Source organism: Lagopus muta, chromosome W (genome assembly GCF_023343835.1).
Source record: "Lagopus muta isolate bLagMut1 chromosome W, bLagMut1 primary, whole genome shotgun sequence".
Lineage (NCBI taxonomy): Eukaryota > Metazoa > Chordata > Aves > Galliformes > Phasianidae > Lagopus > Lagopus muta.
Genome location: NC_064471.1, coordinates 6,582,137 through 6,603,031, shown reverse-complemented (window position 1 = coordinate 6,603,031; position 20,895 = coordinate 6,582,137). Strand labels below are relative to the sequence as shown.

Here is a 20,895-nt window from a genome sequence, read left to right as displayed (position 1 = left end):
TTACTGGTTCAGGCTATAACCTAACAGTTCCCATACACTTCAGCTCTTCACAACGTGAACCAATGATTGAGCATATTGGGGTCAAGTTATCCTTTACAGTCTGCTCATAACTGCAGTTGTGAGAGAGATGCAATTTTTCATAATGCAATTTTTCATAATCATCAAGATGCAATTTTTCATAATCATATTATTTCATGTCGTTGACCCCTTATAAATTGCCTGCACTGTCTGGATATTAATACATCTTTCCCTTAATCTGAACTCTCCCACAGTGGTCTGGAGAGTCCCAACAGGATGTCTATCCCCAATATGTACTCTGGAATTTGGGTGATAAACACCTTGTACTCCCAGGGTGGTAGACGCCCAACCCCCAGTTTCAACCACGATTGGGTTACGGGGATCATCTAGTCCCTGAACTCACCTATCATTGCTTTAGTGCCTGAAAATTGGTTTGGGTCACCATATATGATTGATTTTTCTGCACCAGTATCTGCTAGCGCCATAACCCATTGCACATTCTTTTGGGACCGATGAGTCGTTAGTTTGATATAGGGTCTCTGGTCCCCTCTAGAGACCCTAGTCCTGGGGAATTTTGGCTCCTCTGTCATGCCATCAGCTCTGCAATCCCATAGTCTTTTTCCTCTGACTGCTTGACTGTGGCTGCCCGGGCTGCCTGAGGAGGTTTATGTTTTTTCAATGGGACTATGAAATCTTCTAGATTCCACGTGTCTTGTGGAATCCATTCTATGATTCTAACTCCTTCCCGTTTAGGGGAGCATTGGAATCTATGACTGTCTGGTAATTGTTTCTGTAGTTGTAATAAGACCTGATTAGGCTGTCCATCGATCTTTTGAAATTGAACTCCTGCTCTAATCAGGTCATTAAACATTTGTTTCCTTCAGACCCTGATGGGTCCTGATTGAATTACCTTAGGGGCAGGTCTCCTAGGTCGTGGTGGTGGATGGATCTCTGACTTTTCCACCACCATTCAGACATTGCGCCTGGCCTGTAGGTGCTCTGTCTCTCCCAGATCTGCCACCAATTGGGCAGCCTGTTGTATTATGGCCTCCGATGCCACTAGGGGGTTCAGTATGGATACCAAAGTACCATACTGATGTGGCAGAGCTTGCCACAGGATGAGATCCCTCTTTCCTGCTGAAAATTTAATCACTTCCAGGCTTTCAAAATTCTCCTCATAGATTGCCTCCTTCATGCCTCAAATGTAGTTTTGCAAGTCCTCCATAGAGGACCATAGGCCCATATTTAATGGTATGTCACTCTTATTTGGTCATGTCATACGGCATGCAGCCATTAACCATTTCATCAATGAATGATTTTCTTCATTATGTTGGACAGCTGCATATAGTCTTTGCCTGAGGGCAGAGTGAGTGGTAATGGATGCCAGTTTTGAAATTTCCAGTCCATTCACCACAACCCTTTTTGCCCCATCTCATATAATAAGAGCAGCCATGCTGGCACGCTCTCTCTCTCAGTATTTGTCTAATCTGCTGTACTAGATACATTAATTCAGCTGCTGAGCTGTTATTACGGGCGAGCTGTTACTTGTAGCATGGTCTGGGCAGGGGGCCACTGGTCAGGGGGCAGCTCCACTAACCTATCCTGTGTTCTTTTCATTTTTTTAAGTTACAACTGGTCAGATCTCAAAGGGATCTAGCTCTAGCAGAGCCTCAAGATCTGGCCTTTTAGTGCTTTCATTTACAGAGTCCATTTTATATGGATTCTCTTGTACAGGGTCCCTGGTAATTTCTAGAGAGATATTCTGGATCTTCTATAGGGGAACAATTGGATTAGGTTTGTTTCCCATCAAAATTGCGACCTGTCTTTCCAGTTTTTCAACAGTTGATTTTCATCAGTGAGAGACTCTTTTAGCTGGTTCAAGGCCATCAGCAGTGTCCACACCACTGTGGAGGCAGCTAACTGTTGTTCTCAAGTAGTGAATATATTTTTGCTAAGACTACTGAAATACTCAGCCAGGCAGGCTGGGGACTCCTGGACATTTTCTCTGATCTACAGGGGGCCCCATTTTTCAATGATAGAAGTAATCCCGTGATATGGTGATCCTAGGAATCCCAGCATGTGCTCTGACAAAACTTCATTTAAAGGGCTAGTATTTCCCTGTCCAAACCACTGCATGATATTGTTCAGAAATGCTATGGTAAATACTTTAGGAGGCTTATAATTGAATACCTTTAAAGATATTCATCTGCCTGGATCACCAAAATGTAGAGCAAACAACGGCGATGACAGAGCCTTTATTTGAGATATAGGCTCTATAGGAAAAAATATCAAAGACAAAGGAATTAACTCACCCCTCCCAGCAACAGTTTGGAGAAAGGTGTGAGCTGAGGAATGCAGCCTTCTCCCATTCTTACTCTTGTACCACAGGAGAAGGGCAGGGGGAGGGGAAATGGGTCCAGACTCAGACTGCACACCAGGTACTCACATGCTCATGTATTGGTTCAGGCTGTAACCTAGGAATTCCACTGCACATCGTGACACAAATACAGTTTTTCCCATCATGACATAGACAGTCCATAGTTTTCAGTTTTAAGTTCTTCCAGCTTCTTTTGCAAACTATGTTCAAAAACTCTGTCATTAAACGTCACCGAAGAACAAGATGTCATGGTAATTCTTCAGTGATACCACAATTCCTGCTGCTTCTGCCTCTGTCAGTCATCCTGGTGGGCCATGGATCTAAGGAGTAGAATAGATGTTTAATTGGCACTGAGGACAATCTGCCCTCCATGGTAAAATACATGCCCTATTCCTGTACTGTGTCAAAATTTTTGCTTGGACGGGGCATTTCCAAGCCTTTATACTATACCCTTTGGCCTGATATTGACAGTTGAATAATTATATCATGTATCAAAGTGGGGGTTCTGATCTCCTGTGGTTTATCAGGTTGGTCAGTTCCTATGTTCTCACTCTCCAGCATGGCTAGGAGTTGGTCTCGTTTGATTATGAGGGTATTTTAGTTCAGATTTGAGCATGACTTGATGAACTAAACAACACTCAGGATCAATTTGGAGACTGAATATTGTGAACTGGAAGCCATCTCGCTCAGCTCGAAGTGCATCCTATTTGAACATGAGGATGTCCCTCTCAGACTAGAGGGTGTTTCGCTCTGACTAGTAGGCATCCTGTTGAGATTGAAGGCTGTCCAGTTTGGATTGGAGGGCGTCTCTCTCAGCTTGGAGATTGTCTCGCTCAGTCTGAAGATTCTTTTTCTTGGCAAGAAGACTCTCTCTGTAACTGAATGTCACGGAGTTGAGCAGATCAATCTATGTCCGTGACAGGGGCGACAGGCCTCTGCCCTCCCCCCCCACCCCAGTCCCACAAAAATGGGAAGGATGGAAGGGAGGAAAAGAACAGCGGCAACAATCTATGGAGGAAAACTTATTTTACTATAATATTGGAATACAAAATAACACAATATACAATTTAATTGAAATTGAGATTAATAAGTCAGACAAGATAAGAGAGAGAGAGAGTTCCCGGGACCGATTCAAACCTGAAAAGCTTGGAACGGCTAGGAAAGCACCCTCCAGCACCCACTGCAAGGCAGCAAGAGAGCGCCCCCCCACCCGGAAGGGTCAGATCCCGTGACTTCTGTAATGTACAGGGATAGGTACTTGGAATTGGGGCAGTGACACTTTAATGCCCCGTACACTACATGATGTTTTGATGTGGAATACTGAAACCCAAAAACAAGAAACAAAAACAAAAACATAGAACCATGACATTCCACCCATTATTCTACATCGTTACATCATGCTAAAAATATATATATACATATATACAAACAAACAAAAAATGATTACAATGCATTACACACACACGGCTATATACATATACATGGAATTAGTAACTGCACTCCCCCGGCATCAAGTTTCCCTGTGGTACACACTGGACATCCCCATTCTTCTGCATTACCCACCAAGTGGATCCTGGTCCCTGGGCAAAAACTGTACCACGGAGAGGCTTGCCCTTTCCAGAAGCTGGAAGAACCCAAACTGCCTTTCCTAACATGTTCTTTACATGTACAACAGGGACTTTATCTCCCTCTACGGTATGTAGGGAACTGGATTGGTTAGGACCATCACGATTAATAGATCCTCTGGTATTGACTAACCAGGTGGCTTCTGCCAAATGCTTCTCCCAGTGCTTAAATGTTCCGCCACCCAGTGCTTTTAGCATCGTTTTTAACAACCCATTGTAGCGTTCAATTTTACCAGAGGCTGGTGCATGATAGGGAATATGGTAAATCCACTCAATGCCATGATCTTTGGCCCAAGTATTTACAAGAGAATTTTTGAAATGAGTCCCATTATCAGACTCAATCCTTTCTGGGGTGCCATGTCGCCACAGGAGTTGTTTCTCGAGACCCAGTATGGTGTTTCGGGCAGTAGCATGGGGTACTGCATATGTTTCAAGCCACCCAGTGGTTGCCTCCACCATAGTAAGCACATAATGCTTACTATTGCGAGATCGTGGCAAGGTGATATAATCAACCTGCCATGCCTCCCCATATTTGTACTTTTGCCATCGCCCTTCCTCCCAGAGGGGTTTCATCCTCTTGGCTTTTTTGATGATGGCACATGTTTCACAGTTATGAATAACCTGTGCAATGGCATCCATAGTTAAGTCCACCCCTCGGTCTCTAGCCCATTTGTATGTTGCATCTCTCCCTTGATGACCTGAGGTCTCATGGGCCCACTGAGACAGAAATAATTCACCCTTGTTCTGCCAGTCCAGGTCTATTTGAGCCACCTCAATTCTGGCAGCTCAATCTACCTGATGGTTATTTTGCTGTTCTTCAGTAGCCCGACTCTTGGGCACATGAGCATCTACATGACGCACCTTTACAACTATAGTCTTTGTTCAGGCAGCAATGTCTTTCCACAGTTCAGCAGCCCAAATAGGTTTACCCCTTCTTTGCCAGTTATTTTGCTCCCACTGCAGCAATCCCCCCCATAAGGCATTTGCTACCATCCAAGAGTCAGTGTAAAGATAGAGCATTGGCCACATCTCCCGTTCAGCGACATCTAAGGCCAGTTGGACAGCCTTTACCTCTGCAAATTGGCTTGATTCTCCTTTCCCTTCAGTGGCCTCTGCTACTTGTCGTGTGGGGCTCCACACAGCAGCTTTCCATCTGCGATGCTTTCCCACAATACGACACGATCCATCTGTGAACAGGGCATATTTCTTTTCATTCTCTGGTAGTTCATTGTATGGTGGGGCTTCTTTAGCACGTGATACTTCTTCTGCTGGTGGTGTTCCAAACTTTTTACCTTCAGGCCAGTCCATGATCACCTCTAGGATTTCTGGACGGCTGAGGTTCCCCATCCGTGCTCGTTGTGTAATCAGTGCAGTCCACTTACTCCAAGTGGCATCAGTAGCATGATGGGTGGAGGGAACCTTTCCTTTAAACATCCAGTTCAGCACTGGCAGTCAAGGTGCCAGAAGGAGCTGTGTGTCAGTACCGACTACTTTGGAAGCAGCCCGAACCCCTTCATAAGCGGCTAAGATCTCCTTCTCAGTTGGAGTGTAGTGTTCTTCAGACCCTCTGTATGCCCGACTCCAGAATCCCAGGGGTCGGCCTCGGGTCTCTCCTGAGGCTCTTTGCCACAAACTCCAAGTGGGACCGTTCTCTCCAGCAGCGGTGTAGAGGATGCTCTTTATACCCTGTCCCATTCGTACTGGCCCCAGGGCCACGGCACAGGCTATCTCCTGTTTAATCTGTTCAAAAGCCTGCTGCTGCTCAGGGCCCCATGTAAACTCATTTCTCATTCGCGTCACATAATAAAGGGGGCTTACAATAAGACTGTAGTTTGGAACATGCATTCTCCAAAAGCCCACTGCACCCAGAAAAGATTGTGTCTCTCTTTTGCTAGTGGGTGGAGACATAGCAGTGATTTTGTCGATCACATCTGTCGGGATGTGACGACGGCCATCTTGCCACTTTATAACTAGGAACTGAATCTCCTGGGCAGGTCCTTTCACTTTGCTTCGCTTAATAGCAAAACCAGCACTCAGAAGAATTTTGATAATTCTCTCTCCTTTTGTGAAGACTTCTTCTGCTGTATCGCCCCACACAATGATGTCATCAATGTACTGCAGGTGCTCAGGAGCACTGCCCTGTTCCAATACAGTTTGAATCAACCCATGGCAAATGGTCGGGCTGTGTTTCCACCCCTGGGGCAAACGGTTCCAGGTATACTGAATGCCCCTCCATGTGAAAGCAAACTGTGGCTTACATTCTTTGGCCAAAGGAATGGAAAAGAAGGCATTAGCAATGTCAATGGTGGCATATCATTTGGCTGCTTTTGACTCCAGTTCATACTGGAGTTCTAACATGTCCGGCACAGCAGCACTCAGTGGGGGTGTGACTTCATTCAGGCCACGGTAGTCCACCGTCAGCCTCCATTCTCCACTGGCTTTACGCACTGGCCATATGGGGCTGTTAAAAGGCGAGTGAGTTTTGCTGATCACTCCCTGGCTCTCTAGTTGACGAATTAACTTATGAATGGGGAGCAAAGAATCCCTGTTGGTGCAGTACTGACGCCTGTGCACCATTTTTATGGCAATCGGTACCTGTTGCTCTTTTACTCGCAGCAGCCCCACAACAGACGGATCTTCTGATAGGCCAGGCAAAACAGACAACTGCTTAACACCTTCTGTGTCTACAGCAGCTATTCCAAAGGCCCATCGATACCCCTTAGGATCCTTGAAATGCCCCCTTCTGAGATAATCAATACCTAGTATACATGGAGCCCCTGGGCCCGTCACAATAGGATGTTTTTGCCAGTCCTTACCAGTGAGGCTTATCTCGGCCTCCAACACAGTCAATTCTTGAGAGCCCCCGGTCACTCCAGAAATATGGATTGATTCTGTCCCTTCATGACTCGAAGGCATCAGAGTGCACTGTGCACCAGTGTCCACCAGTGCCTTATATTTCAGTGGTTCTGATGTGCCAGGCCATCGAATCCACACAGTCCAATATACTCTATTATCCCTTTCCCCCCCCTGACTGAGGGCAGGGCCCCTCTATTCATTACCTGTGGTAACTGGAGCAACTGCACTGGTGGTAGATCTGCCTTGTAATTCTTTCACCCGGGCTCGTAGTACAGGAGTAGGTTGACCGTGCCACTTCCCCATGTCTTCTCCATGGTCACGTAGGTAATACCATAAGGCAATTTGCGGTGTATTATTCCTTACTTGAGCCGGAGAGTGTCTGCCTCTAACAGCTGAGATTTTTGATCGTGCACGTAAGAAGGAAGGTTCATCGTCTTTAGTTAGGTGGGCTCGCAAAAATCTCATCGTCTCCTTCACCTCCTTCACATCCTTCGCTAGACTTGTTTGATTATCCTGATCTTCATCAAGCATTTCTGATACTGCTACAGGTTTGTCACGGTTAATCAGTTGAGACACTTGCTCCGTCATTCTTGATATTGCAGCAACGGCAGCATGAATTGTGGACAGCAATTGTTTGTAGTTTTGGAGCGTAAGAATTAATTCATAAATTAAGGGTGTTCTCTGTTGCTCCTGGTATCTGTCACACGCTGACGTTAGTGTAGCGGCATATTTGTCCGGTGCTGTTGTCACGATTTTCTGCCATATCTCAGGCGTCGTCCTCACTCTTTCAGGGTCGCGGTTTTGGTGTGGTTGGTTAGGAACAAAGTCAGGGTCATACAACATTTCCACCACGCCTATTTCCCTCAAATACTGGATACCATTTTCAACTGTATCCCATTTTTTCATCGCAATCTTCAAGCCATTTTTGAAGGGATACTTTTCCTTCACGGCTATTAACACTCGTTCCCAGAGGGAGGCAGCCTCATCCAAACATCGACTAATTCCTCTATCAATAGCTGGATCTCGGGCAATGGCACCTAGTTGGCAAGCTTCATTACCATCTAGAGACAAGCTATGGGCCCCACTGTCCCAACAGCGAACCAACCAGGAAACAAGACTTTCATTCAGGCGCCGTGTAAACTCCTTTCTTGAACCTTGGATTTCAGTCATCTTTAGATGCCGGCGAGTAGTAATAGAGACTTCCTCTTCATCACTCTCTTCTGCATGTCTCTTAGTTTTCGCTTTTGCCTTTCGCGATGGTGGTGGTTCTGAGGAGGGCCCCTCGCCTGGATCTTCCTTCTCCTCCTCCTCCTCTACTTCTCTTTTTCATTCAAGACGCGAAGACACTCGTTTCCATTTCATGCCATCCACAGGAGCAACTGGTATTGTTACTGGTGTCTCCTGTGATTGATTAGATTTGACTTGGGGATTTTCCCCTTTGGCTTGAACCTCAGGTCGGAAACTCTCTCTCTCCAGAATGGTATTATATAGGGCACGGTAAGCACAAGCCAAACCCCAAATAAGTTGTACCTCCTTAGATTTATGTAAGCCGCATAGTCCCTGACTCAAATACTGGCTTAGTTTCTCAGGATCCCACAGGTGTTCAAGAGTAAAATCCCATGACACTGCGGGTCCCCATGCTTCTAAGACCTTTCCTAAACCTCTCCATATTCCCTGCCAATCATCATTCTCTGGTTTTGGAAGAGACTCCTTTCCCTTAATACGAATGCGTTGGAATACATTCAGGAAAATTGATGACACAAACAACAACAACAACATGACTATTAATTCAGGATTCAAAAAACGTTTGACAAACCAAGAAGAAAACCCAGAGACTGGTCTGAACATCGTGTTGTTTGTAAAATTAGCTATTCCATTTGGGATGTAGTTGCTTGTGAAATTAGCCATTCCTTCTGGGATGTAAATGTCAAAATTCAAATCATACCACATTGCAACTAGGTAAAACATAGCTGTCTCCATCAGTGCCCTTAGGTAGTTATATAGGAATGCAATTCCACAACACTTAAGTGTGAGCTGGATTATTGGCCAGTAGGTTGTGACTAACACCATTGCTTTTAATCCTTTACCCAGCACCCCCACGATAACGAGTGGGTTCATCGCTGGTGCTTGCTAAAAAAGGGTTAATGAATTGAAGCTACCAAGAGGAGGGGAAAAAAAAAGGAAAAAAGGCACTACTCAGGCTAAGTAGTGCTCAAAGTTTACAAATATCCCAGAACAATGGCAGTACGCCTAATCTTTCAAGGTCAGGTTTTCCAGCACAGAAACCTGAACTACTGATAATGCTCCTTAACGAAGCTCTCTAAGAGCAGAGAGAAAAAAAAAAGAGATTCGTTCTAAAAGCTAAAAAGCAGTCGCCCCACGTTGGGCGAAAAAAAATCTGTCACGGAGTTGAGCAGATCAATCTATGTCCGTGACAGGGGCGACAGGCCTCTGCCCTCCCCCCCCACCCCAGTCCCACAAAAATGGGAAGGAAGGAAGGGAGGAAAAGAACAGCGGCAACAATCTATGGAGGAAAACTTATTTTACTATAATATTGGAATACAAAATAACACAATATACAATTTAATTGAAATTGAGATTAATAAGTCAGACAAGATAAGAGAGAGAGAGAGTTCCCGGGACCGATTCAAACCTGAAAAGCTTGGAACGGCTAGGAAAGCATCCTCCAGCACCCACTGCAAGGCAGCAAGAGAGCGCCCCCCCACCCGGAAGGGTCAGATCCCGTGACTTCTGTAATGTACAGGGATAGGTACTTGGAATTGGGGCAGTGACACTTTAATGCCCCGTACACTACATGATGTTTTGATGTGGAATACTGAAACCCAAAAACAAGAAACAAAAACAAAAACATAGAACCATGACACTGAAGATTCTACCTATCAGCTCTGAGACTCTTTCAGCACAGACTCTCTCTGTTTCAGAAATCCTCTCCCTCTCTGGGATAGTATTCAATAAGGCCCAATAAGCATTAGCCGGGCCCCAAATCATTTGTGCCTCCTCAGATCTGCCTGAGCCACAACATCCCTGTCTCAAATATCCGTTTAGGCTCTCAGGATCGTTCAGCTGTTCAGGAGTTAAGTTGCATGACACCCAAGATATCCATCTCTCTAAAGTCTCACCCAAGGCTCTCCACACTCCCTGCCACTCAATATTCTCTGGTTCTGGGGAAGGCTTCCTTAAAATATAATACATCCAGATACCGAGTGAAATAAGTAAAATGATGAACAGTACACTCAGGGAGACCTACACCATGATCACTGGATAAACATTCAAAAACTACATAAAGGATTCATGGAAGAGACAGGAAGCCTGCTTAAAAATCACAAGCTCTGCTGAATTAGCAGCTCCCTCTAGAAACAAGTCTAAGAGAAAAAAAGGAATTTTTTTTTTTTTTCCCCCCTTTACAGAAGCAAGATAGCAGTGATCAAAACTTACAAATAACCCAGAATATTGACAGTCCACCTGGACTTTTAAGGTCAAGTTTTTCGCACCTACAAAAGAGATAAACGTTACTAACAAGGCTCTCTGAGAGCAGAGAAAGAATTGTTCTAAAAGCTAAAAAGCAGCTTACGCCTGCATTCTCCACGAAGAATGTCAGTGGTTTATGGGCTAGTTCAGCCCAGTTCAGTGACTACCAGGGTGAGGGATCGACAGATCTGCACCTCCAGAAAGGGAAAACGGGAGACCCTGAATAATTAAAAGCAGCAGCAACAATCTGAGGTGAAACTAACTAACTTACTAAATATGGTATCGGAATGCAAGATAACACACTATAATACAATATAATTAGAATTGAAGCTAATAAATCCACTATAATGAGAGAAAGAGTGTCTGAAAAAGCTGAAGGCCTTACATTAATGGCATGCGGATGAGACAAGCAGCCGCAAGAGAGCCTGATGATCGAAAAGAGGGATGTCAGGTGACCTACCAAGGCCTTAAATGTGTTCCCCCTGAGCAGGAATGATAACAGAACAGCAAACAGTCTTCTGGGGAATATAAGTTCTTCCTCTCTACTAGACAGGTGCTTGGAACTCAAGCATAAACTCTTTAACTCTCAGAGCACTACATGATGTTACAATGTAAAATACCAATAACCAAAAATCATAAAACCATAACAGAAATGCCTGAGTTTAATCAATAACAGCACTGGGTAAAGCTATGGTCTTCTCAGATCAAACAACACTCAAAAACTGCATGGACAATTCAGGCCCTAGAACCTTTTGTGGGTTGATAGCCCACCCCTATTTGTAGACTTAATTGGACAGAGACCCTACTACAATATCAAGCATTTCGAAACAGACAAAAATCAGTATTGAGTCAACAACAAAGTAACATAATTTGACATAATCCAATCTATTCCACACCAACAAACCAAAAGCGAGCAAAAAGAGGCAGTGAAATGGCAGAACAAAACAGAAAACATAGCAATAATAGCAGGGTGGCAAAGCTACAGGCTACAGCAAAAGAAAACAAGCTCAAAAGGAGCAGCTGTGAACACATAAACAGAGGAAGAAAACAAGCACAAAACAAAACAAAAAAACCCACACATAGACAGAGACCTCCAAAAAGATAGCTGAGCTTCCCCTGCCAACCCTTAAATGAGGTCTGGGAAGAGGTGGATCCTGACTCCATCCCTTCCAGTCACTCAGCTGCGTTGCATGCACCTGAGCTCCCCTGGGTTGGCCCTGCCTTCCCACTAGGTGCTCAATCACTGTTTCAAACCATGACTTAGCATTTCCACTACACTCCACCCCTTCACAGCATGAACCAATGACTGAGGAGGTTGAAGGTAAACCCTTTCCATAACAGTGACCTAGTACACGACGACTCTTTGCACAATTTGCCTGTCGCGGTGTAGATTGACAAAATATACGACAAATGATGATTGGTTCTTGGTTGAGGTTCATGTTCCTTTCTGGGACAGTACTCGATGGTTCTCCAGGAGGCACTTAGTTGCTCAAACCAGGGAAGGTTTGGCTCGCATTTCATCCGTCCCATATAGTCCACCACTGGGTGTCACGCTGATCTTATAGTGACATTGGAGCATCTTGATGTCATGTTGCCTCACCCAGTGATCCTGTGGACTCAGAGACTCACAGGGAGTAGCACAGATGTTTCAGAGGTACCAGAAGGAGTAGGTCCACCCTCCATGCCAACATACAGGCCGTGTTCCAGTCTTGGGTCAACACTTTCGCCTGCATTGGGGCACGTCCCAGCCATCTGTACCGTACCCTTTGGCCCAACATCCGAGGCTGCATAACTATATCGGGAACAAAAAGGGGGGGGTCCTGATTTGCCATGGGGATGTGATTAAGATCCCCTTAGCGATGAAAACAAGACTGTTGACCACAACGTCTGCAGGCCATGTACCTGTGTCATGGTTCTATGTTTTTTTTTTGTTTGTTTTTGGGTTTCAGTATTCCACATCAAAACATCATGTAGTGTACGGGGCATTAAAGTGCTCGGAACTCGAGCATCAGAAGTCAAACCCCCCAGTGCATTACATGATGTTATGGTGTGGAATACTGATAACCAGAAATCATAAAACCATGACACAGGGGAACTATCAATTGCCCAACCTCCAATAATTTCCCGCAAGGTGCAAGTAGGCCACACCACTTTGGTCTGACTTGCACCTTCCAAGGCCATTTTATTCTGTAGGTACCTGGTTCCAGGTTCTCAGGGGCAGGGAGCAGAAGATTATTTACCTGGTGAATTTGGGGTCTTATCCAATTATTGCTGCTCATAATTTGGATTCTAAGCGGGGAGGCCCATGTTGTCTGTTGCATTTTCAAGGCACTGGGTCTGCCATCTCTAAGCCTTTTATTCGGGTCCCACAGGGTTTCATAGAGTCTCTTTGTCAACCCTGTAGGGACTGAGAGGCTGTCTTCAGGGCAGCCTTAAGAATACCGTTATAGCATTCAATAAGGCCTGCCCCTGTTGGATTATATGGCAGGTGGAATCACCATTTGATGTTGTTTTCTTCTGCCCAGCGTTGTATCATTGCGCCAGTGAAATGAGTCCCTTGGTCGCTCTCGATGACTTGAGGTGTCCCATAGGCAGACATCAGTTTAGTGAATGCCTTCCTTGATGGTATATGCCTGCTTTGCTCTTGGCACTGGACAGGCCTGCACTAGCCCACTTGCGGTATCGACGCAGGTCAAGGCATATCTTGCCCCCTCAGACCAAGGGAGGGGCCCAGTTTAAGCGACCTGCCATCGCTGAAGAGGACTGTATCCTCTAGTAAGATGGGCTCTTGTTTCGGGCAACGGTCTCGGTCTCATCTTGGAGCAGGCATCGCAGTCTCGGCATGCCTGGATGATGTCAGATAGTTGTATAGGCAGCCCCCATGCTTTAGCAGCTGCCCACATTGTCTTTTGTCCGGCATGCCACAGCTTCTGATGTAACCCAGTGGGCGATGTTCTTGGATGGTGAATCCTCAATCCATCAAACTCAGGCCAGTGTGTCAGCTTTTCCGGTGATTGCAGAGGTTGGTGGCCAGAAACATGGTAAACATGTATGGTCCCATGTCCAACCACATATCTCTACCCCAGATTGGTCGGGCGTGGATAGTCCATTCCTGGGTGGCCCACTGTGCAATCCAAAGAGTGAGCCCCCAGTACACAGCCCAACTATCTTTGCAGATGTTTAGTACGCTGTTGCTGGGTTCCTTGGTTATTACCATCCCACGTGTTCTGCCAATTGGCTACTCTGACCATCCCCCTCTTTAAACCAGATTGTTTCAGTGGAAGGGTGTTATGCCACTGCTCTCCACTTGCTTGGGTTACCCTTGCTGGACCTATACATATACCAGGCATCTTCAGGGGATGGGATATTGCCCTTCCTGAATGGGACCCTTCTCTGGTGGAGCAACCATTGTCTCTTCTGGGGCATTGTCTATTATTGCACTGGGTAGTACTTTGGTCTTTCCTGACCAAACCACACCCAGGAATTTCACCTGGCAAGCCTGGTCCTTGCACTTTTTGTGGGTTTATAGCCCACCCTTTCTCTTGTAAAGGAGTAGTTAATGAGTCTACCGCCTTTCCTAATGCCTCCAGTGAGTCAGTCATTAACATGAGAACATCAATATAGTGGTACAGTTTGATGTTATTAGGATTATTCCACTACACTAGGTCACGCGCCACTAACTTATGACAATATGTTGGTGAATGCACATGCCCTTGCAGCAGGACCTAAAAGGTTTGCTGCCTGCCTCCCCACGTAAATGCAAACTAGTCTTTCGATTCTTCATGAATGGGAATACTGAACAATGCATTTGTCAAGTCTAGGACACAATGGTAGGTTTCTATCTCCCTACTCAGTGTGTCCATCAGGGAGGCAATTTTGGGTATTGTGCATCATTTGTTTTATACATCTAATTATCATAATTATAATCCTTTCCTCCCCTTCCTTTTCTTCAATCTTAGTAAATTGTTGGGGTTTGTTTTTGTCTCAACCCATGAGTTCTACTTCATTTTTTCCTTCTCTTTCTCAATGCCACTGGGAAGGCAGGGGGATGGGGAAACAACTGAACATACAACTGTGTTGTGCTTAGCCACAACAGTCCCTGAGCATAAGGAGTACACAGAGTTGTTGGAGCAGGTCCAGAGATGGGCCATGAAGATCACCGGAGAACTGAGGTACTTCTTCTATGAAGAATGGTTGAAGGAGCTTGGCTTCTTCAGCTTAGAGAAGCAAAGGCTCTTGGGAAACACATTTGTGGCCTCCCATTACTTAAAGGGAGCTTATAAATAGGAAAGATATCAGACTATGTGAAAAGTCAATAGTGATAGGAAAAAAGTAAATGGCTTTAAATTGAAAGAGGATAGATTTAGTCATTAGGAGGAAATTTTATCACTCATAGTGATGAGGTACTAAAGCAGGTTGCCCAGGGAAGTTGTGGATGCTTCATTCTTGGAGGCATTCAATGCCAGGTTTCATAGCGCTCTGATTTAGTAGATGCCACTCCTTCCCACAGCAAGAGGTGTCATGGTTTTGTAATTTTTTTGCTATTGATATTCCACATCATAACATCATGTAAAGCGTGGGTAATTATAGAGTTAATACTCCAGTTCCACAAACTGACAACTTTCCGGATACCTGGCTCTCAGAAGAGAAGAACTACATATCCCAGAGGACCTTTCGCATGTGAGGTGAACGTGATAAGTCACGGGAGGAAGGAAGTCATGGGATTTTGCTCTCTCTCGCTTGCTGCCTGGCAGAGGGTGTGGATGTGCTTCCAAGCTGTGCACCTTCAGTTCAAAGTAGGCTTTTCAGTTTCGGAAAACTCTCTCTCTCTCTTATTCGATTTATTAGCCTCAATTTCAATTAGATGGTATTATATTGTGTTATCTTGTATTCCATTATCACAGTTAGAAAAATAAGTTTTCCTCCTTAGATCATTGCCACTTTTCTGGGTTTTTTTTGAGCCCAGCTCCCATCTCCCCACCCTTCCCTTTTTCCCTTTCCACTTTTTTTGGGGGGCCAGGGGGCCCACGGGCCTACTGCTCCCCTGTCACAGGCATAGATTGATCGAGATAACTCTGTGACAGTTTTTGGTGGAAAATGCGGGCATGCTGAAACTTTTAACATTAGCAGGAAAAAAAAAAAAAAAAAAACAAAAAACCAAGAACAAAACATAAAAACATTTCTTTAAGCCAGAGACTGCAAAAGCATTGCTACTTTGAACTTCATAGATTAGATTGTAGTCTGGGCAGTCTGCCAAACTCTGGACACTGTACTAAGTGGTTGTTTGTTTTTTCCCTTTTTAGCAGCAAACAGATATGAATCTGCTCTTTATTTTAGGAACACTGTATAAGGGATTAAAAGTTATTATCTTCTTGGGGACTTATTGGCCTATTATTAATGTCATGATTTCTTGTTGTAGAATTGTGTTTATATACAACCAAGTAAGGGCACTGATGGAGACACTTGCCTGGTACTTATATGCAATGTTGTATGATTTGAATTTTGACACTTACATCCCAGATGGAATAGTTAATTTTACAAACAATACAATGTTCAAACTGGTTTCCAGGTTTTTTCTCAGTTTGTCACACACTTTTTGAATGCCAAGTTAGTGGTCATGCTCCTTCTCATACTCATGTGCATGTTATCAATCTCCCTGAATGTACTCTTCTCCATTTCACAGAATCACAGAATCACAGAATTGTAGGGGTTGGAAGGGACCTCCAGAGATCATCGAGTCCAACCCCCCTGCCAAAGCAGGTTCCCTACAGTAGGTCGCACAGGTAGGCATCCAGGCAGGTCTTGAACATCTCCAGAGAAGGAGACTCCACCACCTCCCTGGGCAGCCTGTTCCAGTGCTCCGTCACCCTCACTGTAAAGAAGTTCTTGCGCATGTTTGTGCGGAACTTCCTATGCTGCAGTTTCCAGCCGTTTCCCCTTGTCCTGTCTCCACTCACCACTGAAAAGAGTCCGGCCTCGCCATTCTGCCCCCCACACCTTAGATATTTATAGACCTGGATCAGGTCCCCTCTCAGTCTCCTTTTCTCAAGGCTGAACAGACCCAGTTCACTCAGCCTTTCCTCATAGGAGAGATGCTCCAGGCCCTTCACCATCTTCGTGGCCCTCCGCTGGACTCTTTCCAAGAGATCCCTGTCTTTTGTGTTATGTGGAAGAAGTCTCCTCCAAAACCAGAGAATGCTGACTGGCTAGGAATATGGAGAGGTTTAGGAAACATCTTAGAAGCGTGGGGACCGCAATGTCATGGGATTTCACTCTTGAACACCTGTGGGATTCCGAGAAACTAAGCCAGTATTTGAGTCAGGGATGGTGAGGCTTACATACATCTCAGGAGGTACAACTTATTTGGGGTTTGGCTTGTGCTTACCGTGCTCTATATAATACTATTCTGGAGAGAGAGAGTTTCCGAGCTGAGGTTCAAGCCAAAGGGGGAAGTCTCCAAGTCAAATCTGATCAGTCACAGGAGACACCAGTAACAATGTCAGTTGCCCCTGTGGAAGGCAAGCAATGGAAACGAGTGTCCTCGCAGTTAGAATGGAAAAAAGAAGAAGAGGAGGAGGAGGAGGTAGAGGACGATCCAGGTGAGGGGCCCTCCTCAGAATCACCATCATTGGGGAAGGCAAAAGAAAAAACTAAGAGACATGCAGAAGAGAGTGATGAAGAGGAAGTCTCTATTACTACTAGTCAACCTCTGAAGATGACTGAAATCCAAGGTTCAAGAAAGGAGTTTACACGGTGCCCGAATGAAACTCTCATTTCCTGGTTGCTTCACTGTTGGGACAGCGGGGCCAGTATCTTGTCTCTAGATGGTAATGAAGCTTGCCAACTAGGAGGCACTGCCAGAGACTCATCTATTGACAGAGGGATTAGTAGATGTTTTTTGGATGGGGCTGCCACCCTCTGGGAAAGAGTGTTAGTAGTTGTGAAGGAAAGGCATCCTTCAAAGACAATGTGAAGCCTGTGATGAAAAGGTGGGATACAGTTGAAAAGGGTATCCAGTATTTGGGGGAAATAGCCATGGTGGAAATGTATGACCTTAATTTTGTTCCTAACAATCCATGCCAAAACTATGATCCTGAGAGAGCGAGGATGCCACCTGATATATGGCGGAAACTCACAACAACAGCATCAGAAAGATACACCGGTACACTAGCAGCAATGTTTGGCAGATACGAGGACCAACTGAGAAGACCTTTAGTTTTTGAATTGATTCTTACACTCCAAAACTATGAACAACGTCTACCTCCAACTCACACTTCCATTTCAATTGCTTGGGTTACCCTTGCTGGACCTATCCATATACCAGGCATCTGGAGGAATGGGATATTGCCCTTCCTGAATGGGACCCTTCTCTGGTGGAGCAACCATTGTCTCTTCTGGGGCATTGCTGTGATACGTCACCACGCCTAGGAACTTCTGGAGTTCTTCTTTAAGTGGTGATGAAGACATGTCAACGGTTTATAGGCTTCTTCAGCCAGGTTCCGTGACGAGTGGGGCAGAGGGATCCACGCCTCCAGAAAAAAGAAAACAGGGGACCCCAAAATAATTAAAAGCAGCGGCACCGATCTGAGGAGAAACAAACTAATTTACTAAATATAGTATCGGAATGCAAGATAACACACTATAATTCAATATAATCAGAATTGAAGCTAATACATCAAATATAATGAGAGAGAGAGAATGTCCGAAAGGTGGATAGGCCTCACCACAATGCTGAGGTGAGATGCACAGTCCAGTTGAGCAGCAGGGAGACGGGAGCAGCGCCCACAACGAAGAACAAGCGAAAAAAGAGCATCAGGTGACCTTGCCAGGAGTTACATCTCCTCTCCCTGACCACAAAGTCCCCTGGGGAATGTAGTTCTTCTTCCCTTCTGGGCAGGTACCCAGGACTTGAGCACTGACAGTTAAACTGCCAGTGCCCCACATGATGTTATGATGTGGAATACCGAAAACCAAAAATCATAAAACCATGGCATTCCACCCCTTATTCTACATCACTACATCATGCTTATTATATATACAAACAAACAGTAATTACCAAACATCAAAAACATGCACACACAAACCTATATACGAATATGGAATTACTGACTGCACTCCCTCAACATCAAATTCCCTTGTGGTACATACTGAACATCCCCGTTTCTCTGCATCACCCACCAAGTGGACCCAGGGCCCTGGGCAAAAACAGATCCACGAAGAGGTTTGCCCTTCCTCCCATAGAGGTTTCATTGTCTTGGCTTGTTTAATTGTGGCGCATGTGTCACAGTATTGAATAACCTGTGCAATGGCATCCATAGTTAAGTCCACCCCTCGGTCTCTAGCCCATTTGTATGTTGCATCTCTCCCTTGATGACCTGAGGTCTCATGGGCCCACCGAGCTAAAAATAACTCACTCTTGTTCTGCCAGTCTAGGTCTATTTGAGGCACCTCAATTCTGGAAGCTCGGTCAACCGGATGGTTATTTTGCAGTTCTTCAATGGCCCATCTCTTGGGCAAACGAGCATCTACGTGATGCAACTTTATAAACATATTGTTTGTTCGGGTAGCAATCTTTCCACAGTTCAGCAGCCCAAATAGATTAACCCCGTCTTTGCCAGTTATTTTGCTCCCACTGCTGTTACCACCCCCATAAGGCATTTGCCACCATCCATGAGTCAGTGTAAAGATAAAGCATTGGCCACCTCTCCCGTTCAGCAACATCCGAGGCCACCTGGACAGCCTTTACCTCTGCAAATTGGCTTAATTCTCCCCTCCCTTCAGTGGCCTCTGCAACTTGTCGTGTGGGGCTCCACACAGCAGATTTCCATCTGCGATGCTTTCCCACAATACGACACGATCCATCTGTGAACAGGGCACATGTTTTTTCATTTTCTGGTAGTTCATTGTATGGTAGGGCCTCTTTAGCATGCAGTACTTCTCCTGGTGGTGTTCCAAACTTTTCACCTTCAGGCCAGGATTCCTGGATGGCTGAGGTTCCCCATCCGCGCTCGCTGCATAATCAACGCAATCCACTTGCTCCAAATGGCATCAGTAGCATGATGGGTGGAGGGAACCCTTCCCTTAAACATCCAGTTCAACACTGGCAGTTGAGGTGCCAAAAGGAGCTGTGTTTCAGTACCGACTACTTCAGAAGCAGCTTGAACCCCCTCATATGCAGCTAAGATCTCCTTCTCAGTTGGAGTGTAGCGCTCTTCAGACCCTCTGTACGCCAGACTCCAAAATCACTGGGGTCAGCCTTGGGTCTCTCCTGAGGCTCTTTGCTACAAACTCCAAGTGGGACCTTTCTCTCCAGCAGCAGTGTAGAGGATGTTCTTCACATCCTTTCCCAACCGTACTGGCCCCAGGGCTACAACACGGGCTATCTCCCGGTCAGGACCCCATGTAAACTCATTTTTTCATTCGCGTCACATGATAAAGGGGGCTTACAATGAGGCTGTAGTTTGGAACATGCATTCCCCAAAAACCCACTATGCCCAGAAACGATTGTGTCTCTTTCTTATTAGTGGGCGGAGACATGGCAGTGATTTTGTCTACCACATCTGTCAGGATGTGACGACGTCCATCTTGCCACTTTATACCTAGGAACTGAATTTCCTGGGCAGGTCCCTTCACATTGCTTCACTTAATAGAGAAACCAGAACAGAGAAGGATCTGGAATATTTGCTCTCCTTTCTCAAAAACTTCCTTTGCTGTGTTGCTCCACACAATGATGTCATCAGTGTACTGTAAGTGCTCAGGAGCACCACCCTGTTCCAGTGCAGCTTGGATCAGCCCATAGCAAATGGTTAGGCTATGTTTCCACCCCCGGGGCAAACGATTCCAGGTATACTGAATGCCCCTCCAGGTGAAAGCAAAGGTGAGTGAGTTTTGCTAATCACTCCCTGACTCTCTAGTTGACGAATCAACTTATGAATAGGGAGCAAGGAATCCCTGTTGGCGCGGTTCTGCCGTCTGTGCACTGTTTCTGTAGCAATCGATACCTGTTGCTCTTTCACTCATAGCAACCCCACAACAGACGGATCTTCTGATAGGCCAGGCAAAACAGACAACTGCTTAACACCTTCTGTGCCTACAGCAGCTATTCCAAAGGCCCATCGATACCCTTTGGGATCCTTAAAATATACCCCTTCTGAGATAATCAATACCAAGTATACATGGAGCCCCTGGACCAGTCACAATAGGATGCTTTTGCCAGTCTTTACCAGTGAGGCTGATTTCGGCCTCCAACATAGTCAGCTCTTAGGATCCCCCAGTCACTTCATGAATATAAACTGATTTTGTCCCTTGGTGACTCGAGGGCATTAGAGTGCACTGTACACCAGTGTCCACCATTGCCTTATATTTCTGTGGTTCTGATGTGCCAGGCCATCGAATCCACACAGTCCAATATACTCTGTTATCCCTTCCCCCCCCGGCTGGGAGCAGGGCCCCTCTATTTGTTACCTCCGTTGTCTCCAGCAACTGGAGGAATCACCTTTTTGGAGAAGATCACCTTGGTGGTTTATTTGT

General features: G+C 45.5%; 4 protein-coding genes across 10 annotated transcripts in view; 1 reads left to right on the top strand and 3 right to left on the bottom strand.

The window, feature by feature from the left end:
• Positions 1 to 20,755, bottom strand: part of LOC125686465 (uncharacterized) — a 187,120-nt gene extending 166,365 nt beyond the window's left edge. The window contains exon 1 of one of the 2 annotated variants that reach the window (XM_048930458.1): positions 5,092 to 20,755. In XM_048930458.1, the coding sequence (XP_048786415.1) occupies positions 7,069 to 8,046 (978 nt within the window). In that variant the 5' untranslated portion in view covers positions 8,047 to 20,755 and the 3' untranslated portion in view covers positions 5,092 to 7,068. The remainder of the gene's footprint in view (positions 1 to 5,091) is intronic. The other variant, XM_048930457.1, reaches the window with a different exon arrangement.
• The window catches only part of LOC125686461 (mesoderm induction early response protein 3-like), a 296,480-nt gene that overhangs the window by 180,624 nt on the left and 94,961 nt on the right, over positions 1 to 20,895 (top strand). The gene's annotated exons all lie outside the window — the stretch shown is intronic.
• The window catches only part of LOC125686464 (uncharacterized), a 91,334-nt gene that overhangs the window by 5,698 nt on the left and 64,741 nt on the right, over positions 1 to 20,895 (bottom strand). The gene's annotated exons all lie outside the window — the stretch shown is intronic.
• Positions 1 to 20,895, bottom strand: part of LOC125686467 (uncharacterized) — a 144,983-nt gene that overhangs the window by 117,816 nt on the left and 6,272 nt on the right. The gene's annotated exons all lie outside the window — the stretch shown is intronic.